Raw genomic sequence first — 13,681 nt, 5'->3', positions numbered from 1 at the left:
ACAAGTAGGTGGAGAGGCAGGCAGAGAGAGAGAGGGGGAAGCAAGCTCCCCACTGAGCAGAGAGCCTGATGCAGGGCTTGTTCCCAGGACCCTGGGATCATGACCTGAGCCAAAGGCAGAGGCTTTAACCCCGTGAGCCACCCAGGTGCCCCAATATACATTTTAGAATGAGCTCTCATTCTGGTCAATTTTTTATTAGGGTAGAACTATATCAATTTAGAAAGTCTGTCAGCCTGTGTTATGTGTACTTCAGTTTATTTTGCTTTGTTTCTTTTTGTGTAAATATGTCAAAATCTAAGATTTATTCCAAGGTATTCAGTATATTCATATATTCAACATATATATTTTTAAATTTCATTTTTTAATGGTTTGTGCTTAATTTATAAAAATACAAGCGCTGTTGTATTAGTGACTTGGGTAAATTGATATATGAGTTAACAATCCATATTAATGACGTATATATTAATGGTTCATCTTTATTGTGAGGTTGTCTTTTTTTTTTTTTTTTTTAAAGATTTTATTTATTTCAGAGAGAAAGAGAGAGAAGTGCAGTGGGGGTGTGGGGCAGAGTTTAGAAGCAGACTCCCTGCTGAGTAGTGAGCTGGATTCAGGGCTCAATCCCAGGACCCTGGGATCATGACCTGAGCCAAAGGCAAACGCTTAATATACTGATCCACCCAGGCACCCCTATTGTGGGGTTGTCTTTATGTATATTTTGACGTACAGATTTGTATTACTGGGTTTTATACTTACACAGTTAAGTTCTTGGCAAGCAATGACAGCTTTATTTCTTCTGAATAGTAATTTATTTTCTTGCCTTATGCACAGGACTTTATGTACTATGTTGAGTAGATGTGGTTTCATAATGAATATTCTTTTCTAGTTTCTGATTTTAGGGTGAAGATTTTCAGTGTTTTACCATTATATATGGTTGATAGTTTTTATTAGTTTTAAGGTTGCTATAATTTATCAGATTAATGAAATACTTCTTATCATTAACAAGTTTTTAAGTTTATCAAATACATATCTACATTTATTAAGATAATCTTATGATTTTTTTCTTTTCTATAGTAATAATTTGGTGAGTTTCATTTTCTTTTTCCCAAATTTTATATTTCTGAAATGAGTTAATTGGGATATATTATGATTTTTTTAGTAGTTCAAATCAATTTCCTTATGTTAATTAGGGGTTTAATAATCATGTTAATAATAAAATGTAGAGTTTTTAAATTGATCATCCATGTATTTTATTTCAGATTTATCCATACATGTTCTTTTTTTTAAATTATTTTTTAATTGATTTTTTTGGGTTGTTGTTATGGTCAGTTGGCCACTGTGTTAGTACATAATGAATCATTGAAAATGTAGAGTTTACTGGCCCTACCACATTTAAAAAAAAATAATGGCTTTTTTTTTTTTTTTTTTTAAGCACAAGTCCACCTTACTGTTGTGTAGATCTCTATTCACTTCGTACTGGGGAGATGGTCAAGTCTATTCAGTTTAAAACACCTATCTATGATCTCCATTGCAACAAACGGTAAGCATTTCTTTATGTGTTTTTCAAAGTAAGGTACCTCCCAGGCAGGTAGAGCTCTACTAGTATCATTTGCCATCTATGATTTTGAAGTCACAAAATACCTTCTGAATTCTGCCAAATGGAGTAGCTGTTAAGATTTCTGAATTAATGTTATCAAACTTCCGGTCTTGACCCATTAGTGAATTAAGTTTGGTGAGTCATAACTAGCATTTAAAAACTGAAATGGAAAAGAATGAAAAGTATCTGAGCAAATGTACAAAGATTAAGTATTGCTTTGAGGAACTTTTTTACATGCATAACATAATGTTAATGAATAGAATGTATGTGGATCTGTGGTTTGTGATATGCAGTATAAATTTCCTGTTAACATTCATCAAAACAAAGCATATTCTGAACAATAAAATGGCTTTTAAATGTTATTTCTTTATATTTCTCAGTAGAGCTAAAACATGGACTAGGCACATTTTCCTTCTTTCATTTCTAGGAAAATACTCAGATCTGGGTTGAACCTGTCCTAATGACAATGAAGAATTAGTTTATAGCCACTGAACATTAGGGAAGATAGGGGCTTTCAGAATCTCTGTTACTCAGTACTTCCTTTTACATTTGAGAAAACTGCAGCCCTGCAATGGTAAATATCTTGATCGAGGTCACGGATGGAAACTGTAAATCTTACATCTCATAAAAAAACAAATACATGGAATGTGGAAAACACAATAATTTATACTGTGTCAATATAAAATAAATTTTGTAATAAAAGACTCTCAGGTTAGATTTTAAAGAGATTCGAAGAATGACTCAGGTTGGCTGTAAAAAGAAGGTAAAGACATACCTGACAAATATAAACTAAAAGAACATGTGGGTTTGATACTAATGATAAAAGTATTTGAATTCAAGCAGAAAAATGAAATAGGACAAAGAAAAGCTGTTCAGTGATAGGGTGCCATTTATAGTAGAGATCTAATTATTATGCATATTTATACTTCAAACTCAAAATTATAGGAAACAGAAATATTATTGCTGGGATAATGTAATTATCCAATGACACATCAAATTATTCAAAATCAGCATTATTGAGTGGGTGGATCTAGTGGGTAATATATTTAACCTGGGGAAAATATAATGAAAGCTCTTCTTCAAGTGTCCTTTGTGTTCTCACAAAATAGATTATGTACATATTTAGTCAAACAGAAACTTAAACACACTTTGGAAAGGGAGATTAAGTACAAATAAGATTTTTAGGTCACAATTTACCTGTACATTTGTATACAAATGTGTACAAATACACAAATATACTAGAAAACAAAAACGCAGTGCAGTTGAATTTTTAAAAATGTATTTCAGGCATTATTTTTTTGAACTGTTATAGTAAATCTGTACTTATTCCAAATACTTTGTTTCTGGATGATGCAGTTAGGTCAACTTTTCTTAAAACAGATATTTTTGTGTTTATTACTTTTAATTTTAACTGTGAAATAATGATCACATTTAATATTTCAACATACATAAATTACCATAAAATTGATGCAGTTAATCTTTTCATAGTCATCTGTGTGCTCATCATAGGTGATTAATGATGGTGAAACTTCTGAGTAGGAGTAAAAGCAGATAAAAGTGATTTATGAATATGAGATGTCATTAATGAAAAGTGATTACAAAATTCTCTGGAATTTTTTTTGATGTAGCAAAGGTTCATATTCGCCTTTTTTAAAAATGAAAAACCATTGAAGATATATGTTCCAACAAAAACACCTGTTGATTTGGACACATTCTGTAATTTTAAAAAATTTAGAAGTTACATGAATTCAAATGTGGTAAAGGTTAGAGGTAAAGTTATCATGCGGATGTCAGGATACTGCTTAGGTTTTGCTCTATAAAATGTCAAATCTGATTCTCTGGTTAATTCTGCATTTGGTTTTGCAAATCAGTGATATGGCACAGTCTTTTAGATTTAGGAATATTCATGATAAATTAATCCGTCCTTATGGAAATGATTTTGTATGTTACTCTACTATGGGGAGGGGCTGCTTGATTATAAGAAAACATTTTTATCTCTGTTTGTCTCTGCATTTTCTTTCTTTTAAGTTTGTCACCTTTTTATTATGGATTCTCTAAGCCTTTTAACCTGGGTCTGATGATTGGTTGGTTTCTTATGTTAAGTGCCATGACAGAATCATTTATTATCTGTTGTCAGCTGTGTTAAGGATTTTGTTCTGCATTAGCAAATGAACAAGATTAATAAAGCATCCATGTTAAAGACAACATTTTCTTTTTCCCCCACTCATCATTAACATCTGTTACTCAGATTTACTTCCCTCAAATTTGGAAAAATACCCTGAGCATGTTAAATATTTAACAATTATAATCTTTTATTTGATTATTAAAATAACTTTGCAGTTTGGATCTTTATATTAATGTTATGCAAAGAAAAATACTCAAAAGCATAATTTATAAAGTAACCTCATCTGGGATGTATTTTAGGAATTTTGGTTATAAAATACTTTCTAACTCTTATTTTTCTAATTTTTTTTTTTTTTTTTTTACAAATCTTGGGTTCTGGGGAGAGATATAGTTCATAGAGATTCTGATTAAATTTTAATATATTGAGTCAATCAGAAATGACTCATTTATACTGAATAACAGTTGTCTGAGCTTGGGTTTCTTTCTTTCTTTTGCTCTTGCATTGGGAAATTCAGCAATCATTTTAAGTGACAGGTTACATAAATCCATTTTATGTTTAATTCCATGACTTTGAGCCCACACTGGAAAAACACTTTTAGTAAATAGCCAGCAGTTTATTGATTTCATACATTCCTAATGAAGATAGATTTATTTGATTTATAATGAATGAAAATAAAGTTTTATTTAGAGGAAAATAATGTTTTGAGCTGTAGTTTCTTCTGTGACTTTTCTTCTTCTAATCCTGTCTTTCTTGATTACAGTAAGGATTTTGTGGTTCTGTTTTTACATTTTAAGAGGCTGATGTTTCTTGACTAAATTGCATTAGTGGATACTTCTTTAAATCTAATGATTTAACTTATTTATGATTTAATTTACTGAATTTCACATTCTCATTTTTTGTTGTTTTTTTCCTCCCCCTCTAATTTTAGGATCCTCGTTGTAGTCTTACAGGAGAAAATTGCTGCCTTTGATAGCTGTACTTTCACAAAAAAATTTTTTGTCACAAGTATGTATCAACTTGGTTTATTTCTTATAATATGCTTTTGAGTTTATGCTATTTGATAGACTCAGCAAACTTATTGTAAACGTTACATTAGTATTTTGTGGTTAGTTTTAGTTGTTTTGATATTCCTGTGTTTTTGTGGATCTCTTACTACTCTCATTTTATGGTATGTATTTACAACCCACAACACATTTTTTTCCTCTTAGTGAGCAAGGCTTGTACTATGTTGCCTCAGTTTCTCCTTACATACTCTCCTTGAGTAATTTTGATTAATTTAGGTTCATGTAGCCATGCCATACTTTTGAAGCTGTTGTTAAATTATTTCATTAACATAATATTCTTGAAGAGATAACTGGATTATCATATATGAGGGATCTGAAACTTAGAGAAATGTGCCCGTCTCTTTCTTTTCTCCCTCCTTTTTTCTTCGTCTCCCACGACTTCCAGTACTATTTGAAAGTGCAGGAATCTGGAGCCGCATACATACTCACTGACTGGCTGATTGATGTTTTTTCTGAAAGGAATTGGTTCATGCAGTGGTAGGGAGGGGCTGGGAAGTCCCAAGTCTCTGGGGCGGGCCAAGAGGTGAAGGAGATTCCAGCAGGAATAGAGTTCAAATAAAGTCTGGAGTTAGAATTTTCTTTTTTTTGCTTCCTTCTGGAGCACATATACTAGAATTTTTTTTTTTTCACTACACACTAGTAAAACAGTAGTTTTCATTCTTGTATTTTAACTTCTTGAACTCTCCATCAAAGCTGTAAGCTGTTTTTTTCCGGAGTCTGATTATGCACGTGATGTAGAGATAGTTTTGTTGGAACAAATTTCAGTTTTTTTATAACTAGGCAATCCAACTCATATTGCTGTTGCTCTTGAAATACCACAACTATTTACATACTTATTCATTAGGTGTTTACCTGATACCTACTATATATTAAGCCCTGGGTAGTAGACATATATTTTCTGATTAGAGGTCATGTTCCTGAGATAACTGATACATTATCATTTATAGGTAATTGCATACATTATATAAAATATATAACACATAATACAATAATTCATTATAATGCATAGTTTATAATTTGGTAGATTAGGAAGAATAATTATGAGAGTTTGTCTTAGCTTGCAATAGTCTCTGACAGATCTACAAAGATAGTAATGGAGATTATGTTCATTGAGATAATTTTTGTTTTCTCACAAACTCTAATGTCTACCATTCATATATTTAGCCCCTGGGACATTGAACTAGCCCAGCGTAGGATCTCATTAAATATTTCTTGAACGAGTGAGTGAGTACATTAATTCAGCTATCATTGATTTTATGGTAATCAGAAATTTATTTGTGGTTAATAATTATTAAATGTAGATCATTAGGGGCACCTGGGTGGCTCAGTGGGTTAAAGCCTCTGCTTTCAGCTCAGGTCATGATCCCAGGGTCCTGGGATCGCCCCGCATTGGGCTCTCTGCTTAGCGGGGAGCCAGCTTCCTCCTCTCTCTCTGCCTGCTTCTCTGCCTACTTGTGATCTGTCTGTCAAATAAATAAATAAAAATCTTTAAAAAAAAAAAATGTAGATCATTAGCCAGGATCTTGTGTTTTCACATCTATATGTAAAAAAATTAAAAGGTTTTTGAGGAGCATATATTTGTTAATAACATCTTCATTCACAAATGTATTTTATATATAATATGGGCAGCTTTGGATATTACATGGCCTGTTTTAGTATATTCTTTTTATACAGTTCTTATGCATTAATATATTACACTGTATTTGTGTTACTCGTTATTATAATTAAAATAATTAGAGAAATAGAATGTATATGAGTAATCATGTATAAGTCTATTACCTCCATATTTGTGAGCTACAGAGCAGTGAATCAGGACAGAGTATGAATATTTCAGCCAGATTCAGATACCAGGTTTTCCTGAGCATTTATCTTACATTTTATCAGTGGTCTTCTGTACTTCATCATTAATCAACGATGTGTGTGTCTTGGCTTCTGCAAAGTCTAATATCTCATATTAATTTTACACTTAGAGTCTGTATTCCTTAGTAGCCGCTTTTTCCTTCTAAAATAAGGTCAGGAACCTAGACCTACTTTCTTTTTTATTTTTAAAATGTAATGATAGCTTTTGCTCCCTCAGCTGAGTGTAAAATTGGAGGAAAACATCCCAAATCATTACTTGTTAAGATAGTTTATTTAAGCAGCAGTATATGTTTTGAAATTTAAACCTTATTTAAACATTAGGCTGAAAGTAATATCGTATTTATCAGTAGATTTGTTTCTTTCTTTGTAATAAGTGTTGGGTATAAAATCAGTTATTATAGTAACTAAAGAGAAGTTAATATAATAGAAGTTAATATAATAGAAATCTTTATAGAGCATCTTTATGATGTTGGGTTTTTTTAGTAAATAAGTAAAAAATACAGATTTTCAGTAATTAAATACCCAGGATAAAATTTTAAAAGAAAAAATGAGCTTTATTATTTAAAATCTTTAGATTTAAATAAAAATGAAAATTCACATATAATTAATACAGTGTTATATTTGTCTCAGATACACAATGTAATAATACAACATTCCTATATATCACAATACTCATCACTAAAAGTGCATTCTTAATCTCCTTCACCTATTTTACCCACCCACCTCCCCCTCCCAGTTCATTCTCTGTATGTAAGTCTTTTTTTGGACTCTTTTCTTTGGTCATTTGTTTTGTTTCTTAAAGTTCACATATGAGTGAAATCATATGATACTTGTTCTTCCCTGACTTGTTTCACTTAGCATAAAATCACTAGATTTATATATTGAATTTATAATTAGATTTGAAGGACACTGGCTTTTTAATATTTTTGATACACTAGAATGAGAATAGGCCTTTCAGAGTACTCTGTTTAATTAAGAAAATGGGCAAAATTATATGTGATAATAGTAACTTTTAAGCTTAGATGGTCTAATAAAATTTTCTATAAAATGATGTAGATCTACCTTATATCCTTAATTGTATACCTCTTACAAATAGGTGAAATATGTTTCTACTAACATGAGTGTCTGTTATTTAACAGGTAATGGGAAATGTATTTGTTTCATTTTTTCCTTAAAGTTTATATTTAAAGCCAGTTAGTTAACGCAGTGTAGTGTTAGTTTCAGATGTAGTATCTAATGATTCGTCACTTATATACAACACCCAGTGCTCATCACAAGTGCCCTTCTTTTTTTTTTTTTTTTTTAAATTTTATTTATTTATTTGAGAGAGAGAGAGAGAGAGAGCATGAGAGGGAGAAGATCAGAGGGAGGAGCAGACTCCCCAGGTTGCTGGGAGCCCGATGTGGGACTCGAGGATCATGACCTGAGCCGAAGGCAGTCACTTAACCTACTGAGCCACCCAGGCGCCCACAAGTGCCCTTCTTAATACCCATTATCCATTTAACCCATTCCCTGATCACCTCCCTTCAAGTAACCATCCATTTGTTTTCTGGAGTTAAGAGTCTTTTTTCTGGTTTGCCCCCCACTGTATTCATCTGTTTTGTCTTTTAAATTCCATATGTGAGTGTTTGTCTTTCTCTTCATATGGTGTTTGTCTTTCTCTGGCTGATTGATTTCACTTAGCATAATACTATCTAGCTCCATCCATGCCATGCAAATGGCAAGATTTCATTCTTTTTGATGGCTGAGTAATATTCGTGTGTGTGTGTGTGTTCCCACACACACACACACACAGACACATCCTCTTTATCCATTCACCAATCAGTGGACATTAGGGCTCTTTTCATAATTTGGCTATTGTTGATAATACTGCTATAAACATTGGGGTGAATGTATCCCTTTGAATAAGGACCTACATGTAACAATTTATAAAAACCTATGATACTGTAGGCTATAAATGCAATTTGTCTTCTAAAATCTTTGTTTTTTGTACATTGACAATATTTGCCAATTTTGTGGAGGAGTATTTTGCAATTTGAGATTTTGCTATAGAAAGATTTGTTTGTAGAATGTTTTAACTTGGGCCTACTTACAGATTTTCTGTCTGACCTAAAAACTCAGATACATAAAACTCTTGAATCAATTGGCAGAATTGATATAGAAAGTGCCACATTGTCAAAATTAAGGAAATTTCATATACTCTTGGGATTTTACCGTAATTTCTCAATTAAATCATTTATAGTGGAAATAAGAATGAAAATGTTTTTAAGCAAAAGAAGAGTGACTAGAAAATGTATTCTTAGTTTTCACTCTTACTTGAAATTATGTGGTTCTTTCTTTCTTTTTTTTTTTTTTTTTTTGCTTTATTATTTATTTATTTATTTTTAAAATAATTTAAAAAATTTTTTACAAACATATAATGTATTCTTAGCCCCAGGGGTACAGGTCTGTGAATTGCCAGATTTACACACTTCACAGGAAATTATGCATTTCTTACAGAAAGATGAATTTTTAGTTACTTTAAAATAATTAAATGTATTTTTGATTTTTAATGATTTTTCTCTTTTTGATAAACATTTAGTGATATGGTGAAAATATTGTGTTTTATTAAACCATTAATGCCATACAAATACTATTTCATCTCCTGTGTATGTTGTTCAAGAATTTTTTTAAATTTTTATTTTGGGAAGTACATAATGTTATTTAAAGAACGTAGTGGTATAATGAACCACCATGTACTTACCTAGTTTCAACAATTATCAATTCATGAACAATCTTTTTCATTTGTACCTCTCCAGAGGTCATTTCCAAATTATCATATATAATTTATCATCTAAACTGAGGTCTTCCGATTTGAATAACTGCCATACTAATTTAATTCTGAACAAGTCTGGTCAACATGTGTACTGGAAATGTCCTGGGCCAATAGGGACATGAATCCTGTATATTTTTTACCATCCGATCTCCCAAGGTTTTTCACACACAAGGATCTTCTTTATCAGTATCCAATATCCTTGTTAACTATTTCTACAATTCCTTTTTCATGCTGCTTATGCTGCATTTACTTTGAACCCCATTCATTCTCATTTCTTTGCAGGTGCACTGTTGCTTTATTTTCCTGTCTGAATTGGCCTTTATACCAGCACCCTCCTTTCCCAGAATGTCTTAATCCTGCATATCTTTCTTGGCTGAGTGTCTGTATTAGTTCTTATGTGAACTATTTCCTGACACCTTTGGCTTAAAGTAACCTTGCCTTCTTTTAAGTCCCCAAAGATAGCAGTTCTCAAATTCTGTTGGCAGAACAGTAGACCTTCAACATGCTGTGGGAATCAAGGTGCCCTGGTCACATATACTCAGGAAACGCTGCCTTCTGTTGGAGAATGGCAATGGTGACTAGCATTTTAACCTGCTTAAATTTATTTACTGCATTTACATATTTCTCTGATTTATTTGATTACAGACCTCTTTAATTACTCAACACCTTTTGGGAATGCTTTTATAACATGTAATTGTTGTCTCTGTTAAGACGCTTAACTTTCCATGTTACTGTATGCATTTTGTGTTTACTTGTTCTGTCTCTGCCACTAGGCAGTAATCTCCTTGAGAGCAAAGTTATCTAGCTTGATTTACATGAAGGAAGTAAGGGCCACATGGAAAGTATAATATATCCATATGTTCTAACTAACTTAAAAAATATTACTGATGTTTATTTTTGCTTCTTGTAAGAATAAAACTCAGTTTGCTAAAGATGGAAAACATTTATTACAAAGATTTTCTGGTTTCAAAGCATCAGTGGTCCTTTTCCAAGATGTTTAGTTAACCAAAATGGTTTAGAATGTACTGCAACTCTTTTAAAAGTCATCAGATGAGGAAGAGAATTATTAATATAGGATCAGTACTGATTTCCAGGAAAAGCGATATGTCGGACTGAGCTGGAAATTAATGGTGTTTCATGGATATTTAAAGAAGTGAATATATGTTTGGATATAAGAGTGAAGTTTCTCCTATATATTGTGTTGGAGTAAATCCAGAAAATCTGATATTTGAAAGTTACATGTTTGTAGTCATCATCTCTTGAGTATCTCTCCAGTACTTGGAGTGTTTCTCCTTTTGGGAATAGGAGCTTCTGTTTTATGAGTCTTTAGCAAGTACAAATTATTAGTGAAGTTTGATAAAAATGAATGGGAGAGTGAATCATTATTACTTTTTCTTAATGCCTTTATACTTTCTTTTTAAGTTGATATCCTTTGGGACATCTTATTTATTTGAGAGAGAGAGAGAGAGAGCATGTGAGCACATGAGTAGGGGGAAGGGCAGAGGGAGAAGCAGACTCCCAGCTGATCAGGGAGCCTAATGTGGGGCTCAACGTGGGGCTTGATCCCAGGACCTGGGATCATGACCTGAGCCAAAGGCAGATGCTTACTTAACTGACTGGGCCACCCACGCACCACCTTTGGAACATCTTTGTCGTGTGGTCCTAAATGCTTCCCTTTGTATTGCTGGACCCACTGAATAGTTGAAATAAGTATTATTAGAATATTGGGCTCTCATGGGGTGCCTGGGTGGCTCAGTGGATTAAGCCTCTGCCTTCGGCTCAGGTCATGATCCCAGGGTTCTGGCATCAAGCCCCGCATCGGGGCTCTCTGCTCAGCAGGGAGCCTGCTTCCCCCTCTCTCTCTGCCTGCCTCTCTGCATACCTGATCTCTTTATTTATTTATCAAATAAATAAATAAAATCTTAAAAAAAATATTAGGCTCTCTTGTATTCTGTGAATTGTTCATGATAAGAGATCTGGAATGATGCTTTACGAGTGTCACTTTAGTGCTTTATGAGTGACCTATAATTTTATTAGTAAGTCCTGGTCAAGTGGCTTGAGGCCCACCGAAGTGAATTTTTAGTAATCCCTGATCCATTAGGATTATCACCTCTTCTTTCATTGTAGTATTTGTAAAATGGCTGTCATGATTTGGGGATGCCATAGCATCTATTTAGTGTATATTTCATTAAATCTGAAATGAGTATTACTTAAAATGTTGAGAAATGGGGTAGTATAAAAGTACATTTCTAGGGATAAAAGATGGAAATAAGTGTAATAAACTGTGTATTAGAACCCAGCAATGTCTTTTGAGGATGTTTAGTATGGTCGTCAGAAGACAGGGTAGTATGTAGCCTTGGGAGAAGAGGGCTGGAAAGGTATATGAGAGAGGGCTTTTGGGATTCTGTAATGTCCTGGGGTTTTTGTTTTGTTTTGTTTTGGGTACTGCTTATGTATATATATGTTCATTTTGTTGATTCAGGTGCTTCTGGTTGTATATTTGAGTATATAGTTTACAGAGTTGAAAAAGCATCAACAGCAATGACAGCAACACATTTGTGATTTGTCTCCTCATGCTCTGAATACTGTCTGTTGTAGCATTCCACAACAGCTCTTCCCAACCTGTCCCTTTCATCTGTGAATACCCCAATCCATAGTACTTCTGTTAAGAAGTATCTCATTGTTAGTTACATATTATTTTACTTGACTGGAAAACCCTAGAGATTGGATTTATGTGAGTGATGTAGACTTGGTAAGATTGATGATATTTGGCAAAAATTTATATGAAGGAGTTTAGCTTTTTTGTTTCTGAGTTACAGCTTCACCTAAAGTGATTTACATCAACACATTGAGCAAAATTTCACATAACCTGATATTTAAGATCAAAGAACAAATGAGCCATTTCCTAACTTGAAAGAAGCTTCTTTTTCTTTAATTGTAGCATCAACCCCCACCCACCTTTTCTTTACACAGACTGAAACTTTTAGCGGGTGGAACGAGTCATGTTTCTATGAATTTGGGCTGGCCCATGTGTATAAGCCAGTTTGCCTGGGGCGCTTAAAAGTTGGTGCAGAGGCAGTAGGCATACTGAGAGTAGCATTTGTTGTATGTAGCCTCTTTGCCTGCCTGTGCCGCGTAGTTTTTTTTCCAGTGATTAGTTTCTAATTCTTGAAGAATTAGGGCGAGAGTGCACGTAGAATGACAAATTCTCCACTTAATGAGGATATTGTTTTGATGGTGCAGGTATTTGATTTCTAAAGTAGCTTGAAAAGCTCTTGTATAATACAATTGTGAGTGCCTCAGTTATGTATGAATACAATGATGGGGCTGTAAAGTAAATAGAGACAGCTGTGTCCATCAGAGAAACCATCATGGGAATTTGTGCCAAAGGGTGGAAGGATCAGGTAAAGAGAGCTGATAGAGAACTGGAAAGGGAACGCAGCCAATATGATGAGAAAGGAGACACCTTTGTATTTGCCTGTATAGAAACGGTGGCCTTGAGCAGCTGTCTAATGTGGAAATTCAAAACCCATGTATGGTGAAGAAAACAAAAGACAAGGACTGATAGATGTCATTAGCAGTCATTTCCAGTGTGCTTAAATTCAAAGTTAGATATGAAGTCTCTGGAGAGACCAAAGGATTGTGCAGTAAGTAACTTTTTTCAGTGACCCCAGTTTTTAACTTTGAGGAGGAAAATTTATTCCTTACCATCCAATGCTATTTCTTACTGTTATTACGTGTATTCTTCATTTACGTTAATGATTAATAACAAGGATAAGAAGTTAAAGGATCTCAAACATGAAAAATTATTTTTATTTTTATTTTAAAATGTTTAAAAGCAATTTATAACATTTATTAGGAGAGATTGGCAGGTGAATGTGAGGTCTAAGCCCAGTCCAAGTTGAAGTCAAATCTATTCCTATTCTTTTGGGTTCCCATCTGTATATTGCCATAACGTTTTTCACAGCCTGGGCAGGCACTGGAACATGGTGGACACTTAATGAATGTGTATGCAATGAAATCACTTGTAATTTTCCTGTTCTCTCAACATAATTCCCTACCCATTGAACCTCACACTGGCTGTACTCTTAAATTCATGATATGCTTGGGGTGCCTGTGTGGCTCAGTTAGTTAAGTGTCCAACTCTTGATTTTGGCTTAGTTCATGATCTCAGGGTCATGAGATCAAGCCCCACATTGGATTCTGTGCTCAGTGGGCAGTCT

The 13,681-nt window shown here is 33.4% G+C and overlaps 1 protein-coding gene across 9 annotated transcripts in view; it reads left to right on the top strand.

Moving 5' to 3' along the window:
* BCAS3 (BCAS3 microtubule associated cell migration factor) overlaps positions 1–13,681 on the top strand; it is a 591,123-nt gene that overhangs the window by 140,680 nt on the left and 436,762 nt on the right. For all 9 annotated transcript variants that reach the window (XM_059149981.1, XM_059149982.1, XM_059149978.1 and 6 more), the window contains exons 8-9: positions 1,430–1,537; positions 4,648–4,724. In XM_059149981.1, coding sequence (XP_059005964.1) covers positions 1,430–1,537; positions 4,648–4,724 — 185 coding nt within the window. The remainder of the gene's footprint in view (positions 1–1,429; positions 1,538–4,647; positions 4,725–13,681) is intronic.

The sequence above is a fragment of the Mustela lutreola genome, chromosome 15 (genome assembly GCF_030435805.1).
Source record: "Mustela lutreola isolate mMusLut2 chromosome 15, mMusLut2.pri, whole genome shotgun sequence".
In the NCBI taxonomy this organism is placed as follows: domain Eukaryota; kingdom Metazoa; phylum Chordata; class Mammalia; order Carnivora; family Mustelidae; genus Mustela; species Mustela lutreola.
Note: the sequence above shows the minus strand (reverse complement) of the source record. Positions and strands in the feature narration are given on the sequence as shown.